This window comes from Thalassophryne amazonica, chromosome 16, assembly GCF_902500255.1.
Source record: "Thalassophryne amazonica chromosome 16, fThaAma1.1, whole genome shotgun sequence".
In the NCBI taxonomy this organism is placed as follows: domain Eukaryota; kingdom Metazoa; phylum Chordata; class Actinopteri; order Batrachoidiformes; family Batrachoididae; genus Thalassophryne; species Thalassophryne amazonica.
Window position 1 is genome coordinate 48954174 of NC_047118.1, and position 22536 is coordinate 48976709.

Consider the following 22536-nt stretch of genomic DNA (forward strand, 5'->3'; position numbering starts at 1 on the left):
ATGTTACTTAAAAGGGCTAAATGGCAAAATCCTTGTATTGACCTTTATATTGTTTGACCACAGACTGTGCCAAAGCATAATAGATGTGACTTTATCCGTCCAGAGGGCTTTCAGCATCTGAACTCCAATCTCTAATTTGCACTTTCCTGTTTTATTTGACCTCTAGATATTCTCTCTATCTGTCACCACGTCAATCAATCAACACGTTTTTCCTTACCACTGTTACTCTGGGGGTTAGTAAGGTTAGACTTTACTTGTGTGAAGCGCCTTGAGGCAACTCTGTTGTGATTTGGTGCTATTTAAATGAAATTAAATTGAAATTGAAAACACTTATTTTATAGCCCTTTACAGCAGCCAGATGGTGTCCAATGTGCTTTACAGTAAAATTAAAGATCAAGAATTCACAAAAATAAAACAAACATACAATAGAGTTAAAATGACACGTAAAAACAAAACATGTCACAGGACCACTGGGTATTAAAAGCCAGTTTAAATAAATAAGTCTTGAACTTTGATTTAAAAAGTGCTGGGTCAGAAATAGTCAGAAGGTAATGTGTTCCATAGTCTGGGACCAGGTACCGCACAAGCAGGATCACCCCAGAGTTTGTATTTTGACCTTGGAGCATTGAAGTAAAGCTGACCAAATGGCCGTAATGTCCTACTGTAATGCGACAAGTTAAAATTTCAGACAAGTAGGAAGGTGAGAGGCCATTAGTAGCTTTACAAACAAACATTAAAATCTTAAAATCAATTCTAAAATGAACTGGAAGCCAGTGGAGTGAGTAAAGTAGAGGCGTAATATGCTCACATCTGGAAGTGTTCGTTAAAAGACGAGCAACAGCATTTTGCACAAGTTGGACTTTGCTTCTCACCGTGATGTGAGGCGTCCATAGATCATGCAGTGGGACAGGCGGTAAATAGGTCCGACTGTGATGGTAACCAGCCTAATCTGTCACGCAACAAGGACGCATCTTCACTTCAGGTCATCAACAAGCACCATATACATGCACGTGTCGCTCAGGTCAAGTCTGAGTCATTGCCGGTATAATCTGCAGTACACATCAATACCAGATCCCGACCTTTTTTTCTTTTTTTAGTGAAAAAGTACAGTCCGGATGAAGGAAGCATTGCCTGAATGTATTTTCCTTCTTAACAACAAACCTGTTTGAACTGTGGATGACTCACATTTACTATGTATACACAGTTACTGATTTCTTTATTTATTTAGAAAAATGCAGGAAATGACATGCAACATGAAGAGACTGCCACAAGGTCACAATGACAAATCAACAGCATGCAATCAGTAACACTGTGGAACAGCTGTGGGTGACATCCATGGACTCAAATCTGCAGACAAGTAACAGCAAAGCGGTGCAGGCGTAATCAAAATACAAATCACTTAAACACGTGCACAAATATGAGCATAGTCCAAGCTGTCTTACCTGGCAAGCCGAGGCAGAGCAGGACACTGTAGTAGATGACGGGCAGTGGTCCGAGGGGGCATCCCTGGGTAACCTCAGGGGGATGATGCCCTGGACTCCAGGTGCTCCCGTTAGGAGGAAAAACAGGAAAGATGTGGCTGTGCTCCATGGTTTCTTCAGACTCAACAAGCTTCTCCACACAAGAAAACTGCCTGGTAGCTGGCTTTGGCAGAGAGGGTGCTCTGTCCTTGGATGCCAATCAGCATGAGTGTGTACGAGTGCGTTTGTGTGAGACAGCTGAGGCTGAGTGTCTGAGACGGAGGGAGGAACAGAAGAAGCCGGAGTGTGACAGGGGAGCCAGAAGACGAGATGCAGGAGATGATATGTGTTAGTGGGTGACAGAGGGAAAGAGAGCGGAGCGGAGCGGAAGGCGCTGTGGAGAGGTGAGTGCGAAGGTAGAAGTAGAAAGAGGAGGATGCTGCCTGAGTGTATGAGAGTGAGGGGCGGGGAAGAAGAGAGAGAGAGCAAGCTGAGAGCACAGTGCTGGGAGGATGATGGAGGAGGGAGGGAAGGAAGGAGGTATGGAGAGAAAAAGGTTGGACGGGAAATGAAAGAGAGACGGAGACACTGGGATGGGTGATTGCAGACTGGGGTAAAAGGATGGGGGGAGGAGAGTGAGAGCTTCGTTGTAACTGTGCAACAAATCTGATGGACAAAGACACAAAATACATCTGCATGTGTCAGTTCTTCTTTATTGTCTTTTATTTCTGTCAGTGTGTAAGTGCACATTCAGTTGCTTATGCATCCAGATATGATGATCACATGTTCTCAGAGTAGTTGAACCTCTGAAATATGCGTTGTGATGGTGTGAAGGGTGAAATTGGGGATGGGCTCCTGTAGACGGCATTAGAAGAAAAATAAATATATTTTGGAAATCCCCCCAGGTAAATATGTCTTCTTCATTAAAATGAGCTGTAATTTTCCAACAAGCTACAAAAATAAACCTAGATTTTAATGCTTGGATTTCAGTAGAAACTGAATTTTGCTAGTTTGGGAAATTTGGGAAAAGGCCATAAAGCTTTAAATTTACTCATTCTCTAAGACAAAGAATATTTTTTCTCATTCAGAGCTTGACAGCAAAATAACAGATAACTATGTAGTGCAGTTGTTCTTCTGCTGCTCCAGAATATAAATCACTGTACCTCATTCAGTATACAGCAGCACCTTGTCACATTTGTAGATGATGCCATCTTGTGGTGATAGATGATAAAGCAGAATTTTTTTTCATATATGTCATTTCAGAATATAAGTCACAGAACCTCCCAAACCAGTTTTTTAATGACTTATAGTCCAGACACTATATTATGGTATTATTTTTATTTTCTCAACATGCCTGATACTATGAAATGTCAGTGTTGGTGCAGCAGATTACTGAAACAATCCTTCAAATGGTGATACAAGCACCAAATTCAGCACAAATACTCCTTAGGCATTACTCTTTTGAAAAAATCGATTGGCCACTTGAATTTTCATTAGACGGCCATGTTGGGGTCAACTGAAGAATTACACAGGGGTCAAAATTTACAAATGCTCCAATGACATTGAAATCTATGCCATATTATTTGTCTGATCACAAAGATTCCAAAAAGGTATAGTTTGGACTATCTGTGACTGAATGTTCTGGAGTTATGGGGTAAAAACAGCAAGAATGGTGACAAAGGTCAATTTCAGTTTGTACAGGGGTCAAAAGTTAAAGTTGCTCCAATTTTGGTAAAAAGTAGTGTAAATTATTAGTTGAGCTAAGAGGATTAATAGATGGAATAGTTTTGGCTGTGTTGCATGTTTGATCTGCAAAGTAAACGTCAAACAATGTCAACGTCCATTGGATTCTACGACATGTGACATATGTTACCCGGTAATGTGATAACTAAGCATGACACATGGTGCAAACTATTCCTTTTTAAAACCCTGTTAACTAATAATTTGCATCACTTTTTACCAAAATTGAAGCAACTTTGACTTTGACCCCTGTACAAGCTGAAACTGACCTTTGCCACTATTCTTGATGTTTTTACCCCATAACTACAAAACATTTAGGCACAGGTAGTCCAAACTATAGCTTTTTGAAATCTTTGGAATCAGACAATAATTTGGTGTACTTTTCAATCTGATTGGAGCATCTTTAATTTTGACCCCTGTGTAATTCTTCAATTAACCTCTACCTGGCCGCCTTCTAAAAATGCAAGTGGCCAATCGGTTTTTTTCAAAAGAGTAATGTCAAAGGAGTACTTGTGCTGAATTTGATGCTTGTATCAGTGTTTGCGGGATTCCTCTGTAAATATTGTGCTATCTGATGCACTATGTGGCCTGGCTGTGCTCTCTGATCAGTTTTGGTTTAGGTTTTTGTTGTTGTTGTTGTCATGCATTTAAATATCCATCTTTTTGCATATCTCAAAGAAATACAGCCATAATTCTGCAGCTGTTGATGCAGCACAGTGTGATGTGTGTTCCCTCACTCTCGTCCTTTGGTGCATGGTATGCAACATGTTTGGTTACCCAAAAAACAGTGGCGGTGCCAGGAAATTTTTGTTGGGGGGCTAAGGGGGGGCTGGGGTAAAAGTTGGAGGAGCTCCACAAAATGTCGTCGAAATGAACAATATATATAAATTGCTTTATAAATACCAAGGTATATATTTTAGTCACCCGTGCTCCTCTAAAATGTGGTATCAATGCACACATACATCACTTAGAATAATTGCTGAACAACAATATACAGCTTCTGTATATTCTGTGTTAGTGCGCGGCTGCGGCCGACATGTTTAATGAATTCCTGCGCAAAAAGTAGTTCCCAGATAATTGTGATATATTCCTGTGAGATAATAAGTATATCTCATCTAAATCAATTCTAAAATTTACCAGTAATAAAATTATAAAGATAAGTGAAGTTTTAAGAGAGTGGCCGTAATAAATATTTAGGAAACCTAAATTTTTGGAGTATGGAGTTAAATTTGTCTCATTAATACTTGCAAATGCACAGAAGGTGATTTACAAATATCCTTTGATTTCTACACCTGCTTTGTGATCCACAAACACAAATTTCTGATTTGTAACTTGCGTGTGGGTTTTTACAAATAAATATTTAATGCAAATTTGAAAATTCTATTTGTGAAGGGTGATTCAGCATTGGTAGATCACCAAACACACGCATTCATCACTTCGAACAGTTACGCAATATTGAGACATTCTCAGCGCAAAACCGCAGTTGAGATCCACAAATATGTCAGTCGCTATTCACATTATTGGCAGAATTATTGGGGGGAAGGGGGGGCTTGGCTCATTATTGGGGAGCTTAAGCCCCCCCGAGCCTCCCCTTGGTGCCGCCACTGCTAAAAAAAAAACATCTCCAATTGGCAGGTCAAAGATGTTCAGTGTTAAGAGCATCGCTTTGTGGTGTCAGCTGTTATATAATAGAGAAATGGCCCCACACGATTTTCAATTTGGACAATTGATCTGTCAATCGGCAGCAGAAACTGGACACATTCTATCAAACTGCACTTTGGGATTTGAAGGTTGAAATTAAATTAAAGGATTTGAATTTTTTGTCAGTGTAACAGTGTAAAACTGATTTGAATGAAAGTGTGGAAAAAATCTCAATGAGAAAGCTTGAGATGACTTGGTCTGTTGGGAATTGAGGATGAAGAGAAGACCAGAGGGTGCATGTCTGATGCAGTGACAGACCTGACTTTGTTTGACCACCTGACAACAAAACACTGCAGTCCCATTTGGCTCAGTGCAACTCGTCCCAGTGTTGCCCTTTTCAGATATTCAGGCTGGAACACTGCAGGTATCCCGAGCCTGTCAGAAAACTGGCTACATGCTCACTTTCAAACATGCATCTGACTTGTCAGACACAAGTGTATGACAACAACAATGATGCCAATTCAGGACATTTACACAGCACCAAATTATAACATACAAGAAGCAAAGCCATATACACAAGTAAGGTCAAGACTCTAGATCAGCCACTCCAAAAAACATAATTACACAGTGGCCCACATTGAAATCTGAAAACTTGAGGCTTAAACCAAACCTTAAATCAAGATGAAGTATGTAAATACTGTGTAAATGTCTCATCTCGAAAACCATCTATCTGCTACAGCTTAGTGAAACAGGGGGTGTTCCCTTGACCTTGTTCAGCCGCTGGGGTCGTGAACAATGAAGCACCTGTGTGCTACTTCATGCCCAGAAACACGTGCCACATGTGCCTCATAGTTGCCATACCCTCACAATGCAAGTGATACTCTTCATCTGTGTCTCCCTGAGTAACCACTCATTTGACATAAAATGATTCCAGTGGTACCTGTGACCACAGGACCTTTGTGGCCGGGACAGCAGTGGGATCGAACCTGGACGGCTCGCACTAAGGACCATTCCTTTACTAGGTCAGCCAAAGGGGAATTCCTCATTAGCCAAGCTAGCGAGAACATCTTTTCAATCAGGACCCGGGACCTTCATCCCGCTACATACCCAAGGAGTCTCCAAAGTGACCGATAGTTTTAAAGACATCCAGTCACAGAGTTGTGTCAGATGACCTTAAACTTTAATCAGTAAGTAAACCCCTTTGGCTTCTCCCATGTTTTCACTTGGGTCACCACAACAGATCCGAGGTGGATCTGCATATTGATTTGCATATTGATTTATGCCAGATGCACCTTCCTGACGCAACTCCACCACCTTGAACCGGGGACCTTCAGCTCTGTAAATAAATGCACTTAACTGCTTGGCCATGACCTCTGCCCACTTTAAACACATGAAATAGCCATTGGACCAAAAAAAGTAAAGTCAATCTGAAAACGTTTGGATTACTTCAATTATCAATCACTAAAAATGTTACATCATCATCTATCCATCCATTTTCTATACCCGCTTACTCCAATTAAGGGTTACAGGGTACTGGAGCCTATCCGGGTGTCGCAGACCGACCTGTGCACCCCTAAAAATTGGTCCGCCCTGCCTCCACTGTGCATGCGTCATTTAGGAGCTCAGCAGCTCGTCTGAGACGGAGTCTCTTCACCCAAAGTGATTAAATGTATTAATGGGATTATTAACCATGAGGTGACAAGGTACAACCTCTTAAATCATTCTAAAGTCAGTTTTAAGCAGAAACGAGGCAATAATCTGTGATGCTTTGAAATGACCGACGCGCAGTGAACACATCAGTTGGCACCTCGTATAGCCGCAGTGCTTTGATCGCGTCCTCCGTCTTTTATGATGAAATAATGCTGAATTTATGTGGAAATGATTGTCGTACAAAAGCTTCAGACACCTGTCGCTGAGATAGATGATGACTGGAGTGCAGTTTGAAACAGAAACAACGTGATAATCAGTGAACCGTGGCTAATGACGCATGCGCAGTGAAGGCAGGGCGGACCGATTTTTAGGGGGGGACTGTTCGGTCGGCGACACCAGCACCAGGGTGTGAGGTGGGATCCACCCTGGACAGGATGCCAGTCTATCACAGGGCCCAAAATGATACACTTCATTCAAAAACATAAACACAGATCTTCTTTTTTGCTCTTTATCTCAAATTATAAATGGTCTATATTTATATAGCACATTCATGGTTAAAGCGTTTTCCTGTGAATGTCAGGGATGATATTTACTCTCTCTCTCTCACACACACACAAACACACACACACACACACACACGTCAGGGTGCTTCAATGCAAGGTGCTCAACTGCACACCAGGAGCAATTTGGGCATTAGGAACCTTGCCTAAGGGGCGTGTGGTTTTCTAGCCTGACGAACGATTTCGCCACTTGACCATTACCTCCTCATTTACGTGAAGTTATCTCAAAATATATCAGTCATTGTCTCTGCACCTATCCCAGCAGTCTTTGGGCGTGAAGCAGGGTACAACCCTGGACAGGACACGTTGTAGGGCCACATATACTGTAGACAAACAGACACACCCACAATTGTCCTACGGACAATTTCAAGTTTCCAGTTTACCTAACCTGCATGTGTTTGGATGTGGGATGGAAGCAGAGCACCCGGAGTGATCCCACGCAAACACGGGGAGAACATGCACACCCTCCACACAGAAAGGTGGGAAGCGATCCCAAGACCTTCTTGGCGTGGCACCAGTGCTAACCACTAAGCCACCGTGCTGCACTCAAAACATATCAGTTATCTGACATTATGTCTTATTCTTAAAAACAATTGCACCCTGTTTATGTTTCTGTGTTCCACATTTGTAGACTCAAAATGATGCCGATATTACTCAGAATCTTGTGGAAATTATCTTTGTCTGCTTGCAAGTTTCACAGTTTTTTTTGTTGTTGTTTAAAGCCAGACAATTGGCTGTAGATTGAACTCTCTAATATCTACATAGGTAGAGTTGCTTCTAGTTGATGAGTTAATAGCACGGAATCATTGAAAAAGGTTTAATAAATTTTAAATAATCAAATTTAAATAAGCAAAATCTAACAGGCTGTTGCTATATTCTGAGTACGCATGTGCAGTGGTGCGTAAATATTGCTGGAGTTCGCGTGAACTCCCAACCCTGCTCCCTGGCATACGGGTTAAGAGCATTTAATGCAATGTTTGTCCAAATCCTTGTTATATTTTTTTATTAATTTTTGTTTTGTCTGTAGGTCGTTAATGAGATTTATTTTCATCACGAGCAAATTGTTGTGAACAGGGATCGTGAATAAATGGAGCACTGTGACGCGAATAAATCTTTTTCAGCTTCTAAATAAGTTTTTTGTTTTGTTTTTTTTTCCTTTATGTTGGTAGCGGGACAAAGCAACAGCAGGACAGAAAAAGTAGCCGAAACACTGTATTACACAGAGAGACTTCTTCAAAAATGCTGCATTCATTCACAAATAGTTTTCACAATAAGGAATTAAAGTATTTCAAAAACTAGGACATCTTATTTGGACACCGTTGTGTCTGTGTTTATGTATCCAGATGAAAGGAGGCAACGAGTCAGATTAAAAGAATTTATTTACGCTGTGTGCGCCGACAGGGCTGTTTCACATGAGGCAAACATCTGTTTTTGTTAATTAAAAAGAAAGAAAATACAGGATCCAGCGGCTTCCTGTTTGCCGGGATTTGTTTTGGCTGGAAATAACAGGTTTGACAGAAGCATTAAAATGTCTGTCGGGTTCGGACAGGAACGTGAGGCCCTCCGGATCAAGACCGTTGGCCCTCTGATATGGACACTTTGGTTTACAATAAATTCAAAAATGGTCTGAGAGCTGCTGGGGAGAGACCAGGACAAGCCGGGTGACCCTGAGACCTCCAAGTACAGGGACAAAGTCCGAGAGGTCAGGTCAGCTTCACCTGTGTACAATGTACCTTTTACTGATTCTAAACACCTGAAAATATTGAGTTAAATGGACTACACTTATATGGCGCTTTTCCATCTGCATCAGACGCTCAAAGCGCTTTACACATCAATGCCTCACATTCACCACGATGTCAGAGTGCTGCCATACAAAGCGCTCATTACACACCGGGAGCAACTAGGGGATTAAGGACCTTGCCCAAGAGCCCTTAGTGATTTTCCAGTCAGGCTGGGATTTGAACCAAGGACCCTCTGGTCTCAAGCCCAATGCTTTAACCACTAGACCATCACCTCCCCTGGTGAGTTGCTGTTTTTTGTTTTTTGTTTTTTTCATGACTGGAGCAGTATACGCTTGAATGTTTTTGATGAATGAATGGAACATTGTGTTTTTATCGTGTTCTGGAGTCTGCCAGCTTTTCTTCCAAGCACAACTATCATTTGTGCAAAGCATATTTCAGTCAAGATGTTAAATATAGTTTCACACAAGCTTTTATATTGAATGATGACAAAAATGTGCACACGGTGTGCACAGGATTACAGCTGAGAATGGAAATGTTCTCTATTAAATATTGTCTTATTGTTCAGATTGTCACATCTGCAACACATTGAAGGGACTGTGTCACTTTTCTTTGGCCAAGTTATGGGCATTGTCATTTGCATCCAAGTCTCACAATCATACAGTGAGAGGAAACACCAGGACCCTAAAGACTTGGGCCCAGTTTCATAAAGAAGTCTAATCTTGTTTAGTGGACTAAATGCACTTAGTTGATTCATTTTTTGACATTAGTTGTTGCACAAGGCGCTTTGTCAGCTGAAGTTTCGCCTTACCGACTAAAGTTTTTAGCCTCGTAGAGGGGAGGCTAATCTTATTTTAGTTGACAACCTTAATATCTTACTTCAAAAGTGGCAGCTATCATGTACCAACACCTGATGGAACACTCGAGAGCACCCTACGTCGCTCGTATTCCTTCAAAGGAGAGCTCCGCTGCTTTGGCCATGGCTGTAGCAGACAACTATCACGTGATGTGTTATGACAGTTCTCACATTAGCCACCGGGCGTCGCTGTTACACTGGGCAGCGTTGTGTGCACAAAAAGACTTGATGGAAGTGCTGGTAAGTATGTAGAAGAAGAACTGCTAGGCTAAGAGCTAAGTACAACGTTCCGCAGTTCGTATGTGTCTGTAAATGTTAGAGCCCCTTCACACATAACACGATTGAAGCTGACTGGCGCACGAAGGAGGAATTGAATGCCACTCATGAAGAATCAGAGCTGCCTCAAATGCTTCGTACAGTTGTTGCCATAACCATTCGCTCACACCAGCGGCCAAAAGACAGAGAGTACCCTGCAAATGCCCATTCACCCCCTCTCGGCAGGTGTCGGCCAAATTCCAGGTGCCACACACGAACCTCCAACACCGCTCCCTGGGCACTTAGAAAAGGCGGGGCTATTCACACTGCCGGCATGAAAGTAGACTGCAGATGACCACATTTGAGCTGTCTCTGAAAATTGTCTAAGTGCAACACGAGTGTGGCGTTACCAAGCAACACACATGAGTGTGACTTGGCCAAACTCCCAGGGAGTGTGTCATCCCCCCAACACAAATGTCTTGTGGAGTGTGACCCCCCAACACACACACACCATGATTCCAACATTGTCAGCTGTGGCTGAGGGTCCACTGTGTACTGCAACTCAGCTGGCGAACACGTAATGCACGTGTGCGGGCGCTCATGCCCTCATAACATGCTGATAATTACATACAGACACGATCACATGAGGACCAGCCAGCGTCTGAGTGCACGGCACTGTGTGAAATTAATGAGCCAGCTGTGTTGGGAAGGTGTCGTAGCACGGACCCACAACAGGGGGCGCTAAAGAATGGACAATGAATAAGCCAAAAAGTAACAATTTAATGTTGTGACAACACACAACTAAACACACAAAAATTGTAAAGTCAATTAACACCAGGTGACGTGTGGGCAGGCTTGAAGATAGAAGACCCCCGACGAGAGAGAAGCCGCGTCCCACACGGCTTCCACCACCAACGGTCTGAAGAACACCGGAGCCGCCAAGTCCCGAGTCCCAGGTGGCCTCTGTCTTTGGCTGTCGACCCTGGTACTTGCTGGCAGAAAGCAAAGGCAAGATGAGTGAGTGTGAGTCCGCACACTCAGTAATCCACAGTCTGCACACAGTTAGGAGGGAGCACCTCCACCTCCAATCACACACTCGTGCAGCTCCTGATTAACCACTTATCTGGGTTGGGGTGTGAGGCGAAGCCGTCGCTGATCACACCAAATGCCAATCCCACAGATAAGGAAAATACCAGGAAAACGGCTGCAACAGAAGTTCAGATTATTACACAACATATTAGTCAGCAGAGAAATTACCTCTTGGTAGTCGATTTCTCGGCGGGGAGGTGGAGTTGCAGTCCGGCTTATGTAGTGGTGTAGATGAGTGACAGCTGGTGCGATGAGTGACAGCTGTCACTTCTTCTGGGTCTGGCACCCTCTCGTGCTTGGGAGCCCGCACTCCAAGCAGGGCGCCCTCTTGGTGGTGGTGGTGCCAGCAGTACCTACCTCTTCAGCGGCCCCATAACAAGCTGGGGAGGTTGATGTCACTTCCACCATATAAATTGTAGTTTATATGACAGACAGAAATAGTGGAAATTAAATAAAAGAAATAAGGTAAGGTGTGAACTCATTCATGTGTGATCGCTTTGCTCATACGCTTTACTGTGGCCATACAATTGTCTGTCAGCTGACCACCGCGTCAGTGCACTGCAACAATGGTGACTATTGTGCCATGCAGAAAATCACAGCGAGACACATGTAACTGTGGGATTTCCCCACACTGTATAATTAAAACACATATCACATTTGGAACTCGGTCACCAGCGATCACTGTGCACTGGACGTGCCAATGCCGGCTGATGTATTCATGACATGAGAGCCAGCCCTTCATGAGCAAGAGCCCGGCTGATGTCTTCATGAGACGAGGTGCATCAGATAATTCATGTAAAACATAAAAGAGATAACAGTAATCCACATCATTCAGTGCTTCCTGGTGTACTCTAGGCAGAGGCTAAGTCTGCTCTTTTATAACAGGAATAAGTATGATAAATTGTGCCTGTCCCTCCCAACAGCAGGTGGAAAATTTAACAGTCCCCAGTTCTTCCTTTTTTTCGCAGATTTTCAGCGGTTTCTGCTTCTTTGCCCAATTTCGTGTATGTGTGAATGAGCCATTAATAAAGCCAGTTAAATGAAACAAAGGCTGAAGATCATGACCACGACCAACCCGGAAGGAAACAAAACTCGTGCATTGAAGGCATTTCTTGGCAACGGCACTCGCGTGGCAATTAGCCATGGAATATCATTTACTAATGTAGAAGGCTAATCTACAAGTTTAGCTGTTGATGTGAAATGGTGATTAGACAGCTAATGTTGGTGACTAACTGTAGTCGACTAAGTAAGTTTAGTAGACTGAAAGATAGACTGCTTATGAAACTGAGCCTTGAACTTTCATTATCCTACAAAAATACCAGCATCAACACTTTCGCTGAATGTAGATACACTTCTGATGTTGCAGTAACGTCATTGAAAGCCTAATCTTAGTCTTAATCATCCACCCAGATGGTGTGATGCCTCACTCACTTGTCAAATGTTGCAATCAGGGTATCCATTGATTTCACAAGATCACAGCCTCATCCATGAAGTCAAAGTCCATAAAGTTTTCCTCACCGACAAAAGCTGGGATGTGAACGTAACATTTGAGCATTCAGGCGTTCATTTGCTTGTTCCCTTCCAGCACATGTTGGCCTAAAAACAAAACTGAAGTGCCAGTCATGATCAGAAAGTCCTTCAGACCGTACGTGTAAAGCAGAAAAAATTCACATGGCCTATTGTTCGGCTGTTATGCCTTTTGGGCTGCACACATCTGCTGTGTTGTAAATCGTGTAGTATAGTGAGTAGAAAGAAAAAAGAGGAGAGCAAGTTAGCGACTAATTAAAATTGTGGCGATTCATCTGCGGCTCGTTCACTCACGGCTCTGGTGGCGCTGTTATTAATCTCTCTGCTGTCTCTTTTACTTCTCTCTTCTTCTGGTGTCCTTCTCTTCCCGGCACTCCCATCTCTCCTTGCTTACCCCTGTTTTTCATTATGTTCACAGGTCACACCGGTAATGAATTTCTCCCCACTTGACTTGTGTAATCCCTCTTCTCATCTCCTTGTTTTGCCTTAAATTGCTGCTCGGAGTGGACCCGCGCGTCTCTGTCTACATTATAAAGGTCAGATCTGTGACAGTCTTGCAGGCATCACGACATCTCCCCAATCCAGCTGTAACCAGCCTTCAAATCCACAGGCGAACGCGTGGTCGGTGTTTACTGCCCATGACTCAGGTACCAGGGAACCGGCTGCGGTCTTAACGACTGGATAAATTGACATCGCTGGTGCAAAACACCAGCCCAGTGCTCTCAGGTCTGCCATTACCCCAAACATTTCAAAAGATGTCATTACACTTTCAGGTTTTTGTTACTCAGTCGTTAAGCAAAACACCCGCAATCCCATTTGTAAAGATGACTTGGCACCAGAATGACATGAACGTCTGGCCTTGTAAAAGAACTTTGAAATGGCAGCAGAGAGAGAGGTGCTTAAGTCAGACTCAATATGCCATCCAGGAAAAATAATTAGGTGGGATTTGATCAGAAAGAAAGGCTTTGCTTTTTACGCAACAGCAAATCTGTGGAGCTGCTGCCAGTCTTGGCATGCAAAAGCTTTGACCTTTGCATTTCAGAACAGCTTACACTGTGGATAACATCTCACTTCTAATCTTCACCAAAGCAAAGCCATATAGAGCAGAAAGAGGCGTGACCGTGTGATCATTAGAAATAACACGACTAGTGCTGATTAGATTTGAAGTCGTAGGACGGACATGACTATGATAAACATGTCACACATTAAAATTACATACTGGAATTTGCAGAAGTAATTTTCCTTGTCAAAACTGTTGATTCATTGATGAATGTTTAAATCTACAGAATCAGAGTAAGTTCTCACATACAAGGAATTTGATCTGGTGTCATTGGTGCATAAACAACAATAAAAGAAAATATTACTGTAAGAAGTAATAGGTGCATAAACAACGATAAAAAGAAAAGGAAAAAAAATAAATACTTCTGTAAGAAGTAAAGGAGCCAAATAAACAAATGGGGCAAAGCTAAGTTTACTGTCAAATAGATATAGTGGAATGGTGAAACGGGGCTGTGCAGGCATGCAGATGAACAGTACAGGGATGATCAGTCTGTTGTGTGGGCCGCCAGAAGAGGAGGTACTGCTGGCCCTCGTGCCTGAAGTGCGGGCTTCAGGCACGAGGGGGGCGCTGCCGCCTTACAGGAACAGCCGAGGTGACAGCTGTCACTCATCAACTATGACAGCTGTCACCGATCATCTGCACTTCACCCCGGATAAAAGCAGGATGACACCTCCACCACGTCGCCGAGATATCGTACTTCTTGGAGGTAACTTTCTCTGCCTGCGTATTGTACTAATTGATTTCAAGAGCTACTTTGTTGCAGCTGTCTACCCAGAGGACCGGCGTGGGCCGCGACTGTTTCGTTCTACGTCCCACCAGATAAGTGGTACTCAGATGCTGCACGAGTGTGTGTTAGAGGTGGAGGTAGAATTCCCACCGTTGTTGTTACGGGGTGTACACACACCCACACTTGACTGTCTTTGCTCTTCGCCAGCAGTACCAGATCCGACACGCTGAGACGGTGGCCACCTGGGGAATTCGGGACCTGGCGGCTCCAGTATTCTTCGGGTTCGGTGGCGGTGGAAATCGTGTGCTTCCGGTTCATCTCCAGACGGACGTCTCCTATCGTCGAGCCTGCCCACACGACACCTTTATCCATTGACTTGTATTTATTCTATAATCTGCTGTGTGTGGTTGTGACATTCACAACAGTAAAGTGTTCAAATTTAACTCCCTCTATTGTCCGTTCATTTGCGCCCCCTGTTGTGGGTCCATGTCACTACACTTTCCCAACACAGTCTCTACTTTGTGGGAGTGAGGGAGGCAGGGTAAGTAGGGCATTATTAATTAGTCTAGCTGCGGACTGAAAGACACTGTTTTGTGTCTTGAGGTTTTGTTCCTGATAGACCTCAGCCGTCTGCCAGAGGGGAGGGTAACAAAAGGTTTGTGTTCTGGGTGAGAGGGATCAGCCACTATCTTCATTGCTTGCATCAGGGCCCTGGAGGTGTACAGGTCCTGTAGGGATGGCAGATCGCAGTCGATCACTTTCTCTGCTGCATGGATGATATGCTGCAGTCTGCTCCTGTCCTTAACAGTGGCAGCAGCATACCAGACAGTGATGGAGGAGATGATGATGGACTCAATGATGGCAGTGTAGAAGTTCACCATCATTGTTTTTGGCAGGTTGAACTTCCTTAGCTGCCACAGAAAGTACATCCTCTGTTGTAGTCTCTTGGTTAGAGAGCTGACATTCATCTTACACTTGAGGTGTGTGTATGATTTAGCTTCATAGAGTGGTGAGGATGCAGATTGCATTATGTCATCACCAGTGTCGATTTTGCTTTGGTGACGGGGATTCATGCTCCCTTGACATCTCTTGGAATAAGCAATGTGTATAATCCTCCATTTCACAAAAAGGGTTCTCAAACGTCTTAACCAACACCAGCAACAGGGAGACAGTGCATAGGGGAGGAACCTGTGCTGCAAAATGCGAAAGGCAGAGTAAATATGTCCCTTTTGGGCTAGTGTATCATTTAAACTTGTCATCCCTTAAGTTGCTTTTATAATTAGTGTATTTCGAGTTTCACTGTTTATAAATTTGGGCTTATTGTTGGTGACTAATATACACACTTACCCCTGTGTTGATCTGCTGTGACTCAGTAAAATCTCACTTTTAAAGAAGGGCTATCTTAAATATAATTGTTTTTTTGTTTTTTGTTTTTGTTTTTTTTTTGTTTTTTTTTTTGATAAAACATAAAAAGACATGCATTTCCCACCCTTCTTTTGATTTTTTTTTTTTTATCATAATATATAAATAAAATATAATAAAAAATTATAAAGAACACATCTGACTGGTCAGAAATGTTATAATGTATGCGTATGGAGACCAAGCTCCCACCTTAATGTATCCATATTGAATTCTATGTGCAAGTGAGAAAAAGTAGGAGAGCTTTTTAGTGATAATGGGGGTGTTTTGCATGTTTTGCATGCAATGGATACAGAAGAAAACATATTAGCTATCATGGGCTACCGCTGAAAAATAAGGAAAGCCTCAGGCAGTGGCCAAGTGCAATGAAACTAGGACCCACCTGTTAACAGGTTGTCAAAAGTGTGTAGCAAACATTTTGTGCGGGACCGCTATGAAAGAGATTTTTGAGTGGAGCTCATGGGTTCGAAACCAAAAAACCTGTTGAAAAACACTGCAGTCCCAACGTTATTTGACTTCAGTAAGTGTGTAAACGCGGGAAGAGTGTCAGTCAGCGTGAGCCCCAGAATCAGGATCCTGGTCAAGAAGACCAAAGCCAGCTGTTGCCGTGAGTGTAGAGACAACCAAGAACCGGGGTAAGTCTTTACCAAAGATGAGTTTCAAAAGTAGACTATTTATTTGTCAGTCTAGCTGAGGACATGATATGAATTCAAATCTAAAGTCTTAATCTTACCTGTTACGTTGTTTCAGTCCGATTCATCATCACAGTCTGACGAAAACCTATCCACATAAAGCGTCCTGATTTTGGACAACATCTGAAAACAGTTCCTTGTTGTGGTTGACAAACACAACGTTTTAAAATAAGTTCCTCCAAATCGGCATTTTGTCACAACAAGAAAATTAATCTATTTTAAAAGTTGAAGAGTCACAGCGCCTCATTCTTTCATGTCATCATCAGCGTTATCACAGCAATCAGCTGACTCTTCCCATGATGAAAATAAATCCCAATGATCCACCAACACAAAAATAAAATAAAATGTAAAAATGTTGAATTGCTCTGTTTGGAGTCTGTATAATAAGTCATAGAGGTGCAGAGCTTATGGCTTCCTGTTGTATTTTAAACACATTACACACACGGTTACGTCACGCTTCCGGTTTGAATGTAGCGCCTCCAGCAGTGATTTATTTTAGAGAATTTATTTAGTGCGATAATTATTAATAGAAAATGCGAATTTTGAAAATAACTGTAAAAATGAGTTTTATGTAACACTTCGAATGACACTATTATACAAAAAAATTAAAAGATGTCCCTTTTAAGTTTTAGCAACAACCTGATTTGTTTGGCAGTGGATTTACTTCGAATGATAATACTGGGAAAATAATGTTCAAATGTGGTTTAACCCCAATACAAGCTAAGTGATCGCATTTGGTGCACATCAGTGTGCATGTATAACTGGTATACAGTGTTGCCAGGTACACAGTTTCCAGTAGAATTGGCCTATTTTGAAGTATTTCCATGGGACCTATTTTGTTTTTAATTCATGCTGCATTCATGTGTTAACTGTGTGTGTTAGAAGGAAAACTAAATGTTCCATCAATTTTGAAGTGAGGACTGTGGGAAATTTCTCAATTCCTCCATGTGAGTGCTTCAAACTTTTTAGCACATCTGGCAACATGAACATATTTGAAAGACGGGAGTAAGATGAGTAATTTTAAAGCACTCTTATGTCAGGTAAACATGAGTAATTTGTGGCATTTCAGAGAAAACCTAAGCAAGTTGGGTTTTTAAGTCACCATCAGAACTAGGACAATAGTTTTAATATAACATTGTACAAATGCAAAAACTCTGTATCTTTCAATTATGTAAATTAATGCTGTTATTTCTTCCAGTGTTCTTTCTGTAATACTGACCCTTACAAAGTACAAACTCGAACTATTCCGCACTTTTAAATATAATCAAAGTCACAGCAAAAATAATCTGGCCTGGGCCCTGCAAGAACTTCTCTTACAGACAAGATCTGCTCTTACAAAACCCAGAACAATGGATGCAAGTAGTTTTTATAGAGGATTACATATGTGCGACAGAGGCGGACCTTATTTCGCAAAATCCTTCTCGTATTGGCCCCCCATGGGCATTGAAGGGAGGTCCATCCCCCTGCCCGAGGCCGGCGCAATAACGGGACACATATGATTTATAATTGTAACCTAACTGTCTTTATCCTAAGTGGTACAAACTGGTTCAATCCGGTTCTACATGCACATACCAAGAGAGAACAAAGGAAAATGAGAATAAGAATGAAACTACAAGTATAACCCCAAATAAAATAACTACCTTAATATCAAAACAAGTACAGAAAACATATAAAGAAAACCATAATTGAACACAGAAATACAGTATATCTAACAATGCTGTTCACATGGGGACAGAAAAATGTCACTTCATCATCTACACTCTACCAATGACAGTCAAAGAACACTGGAAAGTGTAAATATCAAGTTCAAGGAGTAACCCCCCCCACACACACACACACATCTTTTTTTAACTGCAATGTGGAAACCTTCTACAAATCAAATAGGGAAAATTAAATGATTTTAATGAAACAATGTCAGTGAGTCAGGCACACCACTGGGCAAAAGTCAGATTTTTTTGTTGTTGTTGTTGTTTTACTTGTGCCAGGAACATCACCCCTGTTCACACTCGCCTGGGATGGCATGCCAAAGGCACAGTGCTTCTTTACGGTGATGTGCAGCCAGCATGTACCAAGCCAAACCAGAAAATCTTCAACATGTTCAAAACAGGCACAAGTTCAAGTGAGTTATCCTGAATTGTGCTGACATATGCTGAGCACCCTGAGATGCAAACAAACCGTGCAAAGGTGTTGTTGGCAAAGTGACAGCATTACTTTACAGTAGGGTTTAAAAATGATGCCAGTGGTGGATCTAAAGGTGGGGTTGAGGGTATTGCAAACATGATTCCCATCCTGCCCCCCCCCCAATCCCAAAGATGCTGTCCAAAGGTTTTATTAAACATCGGAAAGGTCTTGCATAACAAAGACTAACTGATGAGCACAACTGCATGCAGAATTAGAAGATTTCCAGTGTTAAAAAGTGTGCATTAGAAAACATGAACAGAGAGTTAGTATTTAGTTTCCAGACTGCCTCAGAATGCAGGAAAAGGGCTATGGATTTTTAAAAATTCCAAGGAATGTGTGGACACAATGTACAAACCCCCCTTCTCCTAAATTCAAATCCGCCCTTGGATGCAGTGGCTCTTTCAGCAGGTCATCAAGTTACTGAATTATGACAAAAGAAGAGGCAATAAAAGTTTTTTAAGAATATTCATGCATTTTATGTTAAAATATCTCATTGTCCTCAAAAGCAAATGTTACTTAAAAGGGCTAAATGGCAAAATCCTTGTATTGACCTTTATATTGTTTGACCACAGACTGTGCCAAAGCATAATAGATGTGACTTTATCCGTCCAGAGGGCTTTCAGCATCTGAACTCCAATCTCTAATTTGCACTTTCCTGTTTTATTTGACCTCTAGATATTCTCTCTATCTGTCACCACGTCAATCAATCAACACGTTTTTCCTTACCACTGTTACTCTGGGGGTTAGTAAGGTTAGACTTTACTTGTGTGAAGCGCCTTGAGGCAACTCTGTTGTGATTTGGTGCTATTTAAATGAAATTAAATTGAAATTGAAAACACTTATTTTATAGCCCTTTACAGCAGCCAGATGGTGTCCAATGTGCTTTACAGTAAAATTAAAGATCAAGAATTCACAAAAATAAAACAAACATACAATAGAGTTAAAATGACACGTAAAAACAAAACATGTCACAGGACCACTGGGTATTAAAAGCCAGTTTAAATAAATAAGTCTTGAACTTTGATTTAAAAAGTGCTGGGTCAGAAATAGTCAGAAGGTAATGTGTTCCATAGTCTGGGACCAGGTACCGCACAAGCAGGATCACCCCAGAGTTTGTATTTTGACCTTGGAGCATTGAAGTAAAGCTGACCAAATGGCCGTAATGTCCTACTGTAAATGCGACAAGTTAAAATTTCAGACAAGTAGGAAGGTGAGAGGCCATTAGTAGCTTTACAAACAAACATTAAAATCTTAAAATCAATTCTAAAATGAACTGGAAGCCAGTGGAGTGAGTAAAGTAGAGGCGTAATATGCTCACATCTGGAAGTGTTCGTTAAAAGACGAGCAACAGCATTTTGCACAAGTTGGACTTTGCTTCTCACCGTGATGTGAGGCGTCCATAGATCATGCAGTGGGACAGGCGGTAAATAGGTCCGACTGTGATGGTAACCAGCCTAATCTGTCACGCAACAAGGACGCATCTTCACTTCAGGTCATCAACAAGCACCATATACATGCACGTGTCGCTCAGGTCAAGTCTGAGTCATTGCCGGTATAATCTGCAGTACACATCAATACCAGATCCCGACCTTTTTTTCTTTTTTTAGTGAAAAAGTACAGTCCGGATGAAGGAAGCATTGCCTGAATGTATTTTTCCTTCTTAACAACAAACCTGTTTGAACTGTGGATGACTCACATTTACTATGTATACACAGTTACTGATTTCTTTATTTATTTAGAAAAATGCAGGAAATGACATGCAACATGAAGAGACTGCCACAAGGTCACAATGACAAATCAACAGCATGCAATCAGTAACACTGTGGAACAGCTGTGGGTGACATCCATGGACTCAAATCTGCAGACAAGTAACAGCAAAGCGGTGCAGGCGTAATCAAAATACAAATCACTTAAAACACGTGCACAAATATGAGCATAGTCCAAGCTGTCTTACCTGGCAAGCCGAGGCAGAGCAGGACACTGTAGTAGATGACGGGCAGTGGTCCGAGGGGGCATCCCTGGGTAACCTCAGGGGGATGATGCCCTGGACTCCAGGTGCTCCCGTTAGGAGGAAAAACAGGAAAGATGTGGCTGTGCTCCATGGTTTCTTCAGACTCAACAAGCTTCTCCACACAAGAAAACTGCCTGGTAGCTGGCTTTGGCAGAGAGGGTGCTCTGTCCTTGGATGCCAATCAGCATGAGTGTGTACGAGTGCGTTTGTGTGAGACAGCTGAGGCTGAGTGTCTGAGACGGAGGGAGGAACAGAAGAAGCCGGAGTGTGACAGGGGAGCCAGAAGACGAGATGCAGGAGATGATATGTGTTAGTGGGTGACAGAGGGAAAGAGAGCGGAGCGGAGCGGAAGGCGCTGTGGAGAGGTGAGTGCGAAGGTAGAAGTAGAAAGAGGAGGATGCTGCCTGAGTGTATGAGAGTGAGGGGCGGGGGGCAAGAGAGAGAGAGAGAGCAAGCTGAGAGCACAGTGCTGGGAGGATGATGGAGGAGGGAGGGAAGGAAGGAGGTAGATGGAGAGAAAAAGGTTGGACGGGGAAATGAAAGAGAGACGGAGACACTGGGATGGGTGATTGCAGACTGGGGGTAAAAGGATGGGGGGAGGAGAGTGGAGGATGAGCTTCGTTGTAACTGTGCAAACAAATCTGATGGACAAAGACACAAAATACATCTGCATGTGTCAGTTCTTCTTTATTGTCTTTTATTTCTGTCAGTGTGTAAGTGCACATTCAGTTGCTTATGCATCCAGATATGATGATCACATGTTCTTCAGAGTAGTTGAACCTCTGAAATATGCGTGTGATGGTGTGAAGGGTGAATATTGGGGATGGGTGTTTATTCTAATTAGCTATGCAGTGTGACGTGTGAATCTCAGTCTAAAATGTGCTAATGAGCTCCAGGCTGACACTGAGGTGCACAGGTACGATATATCACTTCAGTTTCTCCTTTAACACTCCACTTTAAAGATATGCTTGCTTCCTTACAAAAGAAAAAAAAACAGTAAATGCATGTTATTCTGTCTCGCATTATTATTATTAATAATAATATTATTATTATTATTATTAATATTAATATGTATAGTAGTGTTCAGAATAATAGTAGTGCTATGTGACTAAAAAGATTAATCCAGGTTTTGAGTATATTTCTTATTGTTACATGGGAAACAAGGTACCAGTAGATTCAGTAGATTCTCACAAATCCAACAAGACCAAGCATGCATGATATGCACACTCTTAAGGCTATGAAATTGGGCTATTAGTAAAACAAGTAGAAAAGGGGATGTTCACAATAATAGTAGTGTGGCATTCAGTCAGTGAGTTCGTCAATTTTGTGGAAAAAACAGGTGTGAATCAGGTGTCCTCTATTTAAGGATGAAACCAGCACCTGTTGAACATGCTTTTCTCTTTGAAAGCCTGAGGAAAATGGGACGTTGAAGACATTGTTTGAAGAACAGCGTAGTTTGATTAAAAAGTTGATTGGAGAGGGGAAAACTTATACGCAGGTGCAAAAAAATTATAGGCTGTTAATCTACAATGAACTCCAATGCTTTAAAATGGACAACAACAAAAAACAGAGACGCATGGAAGAAAACCGAAAACGACCATCAAAATGGATAGAAGAATAACCAGAATGGCAAAGGCTCACCCACTGATCAGCTCCAGGATGATCAAAGACAGTCTGGAGTTACCTGTAAGTGCTGTGACAGTTAGAAGATGCCTGTGTGAAGCTAATTTATTTGCAAGAATCCCCCGCAAAGTCCCTCTGTTAAATAAAAGACATGTGCAGAAGAGGTTACAATTTGCCAAAGAACACATCAACTGGCCTAAAGAGAAATGGAGGAATATTTTGTGGACTGATGAGAGTAAAATTGTTCTTTTTGGGTCCAAGGGCCACAGACAGTTTGTGAGATGACCCCCAAACTCTGAATTCAAG

At 42.2% G+C, this 22536-nt stretch overlaps 1 protein-coding gene across 1 annotated transcript in view; it reads right to left on the bottom strand.

The window, feature by feature from the left end:
• The window catches only part of gpr139 (G protein-coupled receptor 139), a 43000-nt gene extending 41045 nt beyond the window's left edge, over positions 1 to 1955 (bottom strand). Inside the window, exon 1 of the mRNA XM_034191049.1 lies at positions 1443 to 1955. Coding sequence (XP_034046940.1) covers positions 1443 to 1590 — 148 coding nt within the window. The 5' untranslated portion in view covers positions 1591 to 1955. The remainder of the gene's footprint in view (positions 1 to 1442) is intronic.
• Positions 1956 to 22536: the final 20581 nt, after the last annotated feature.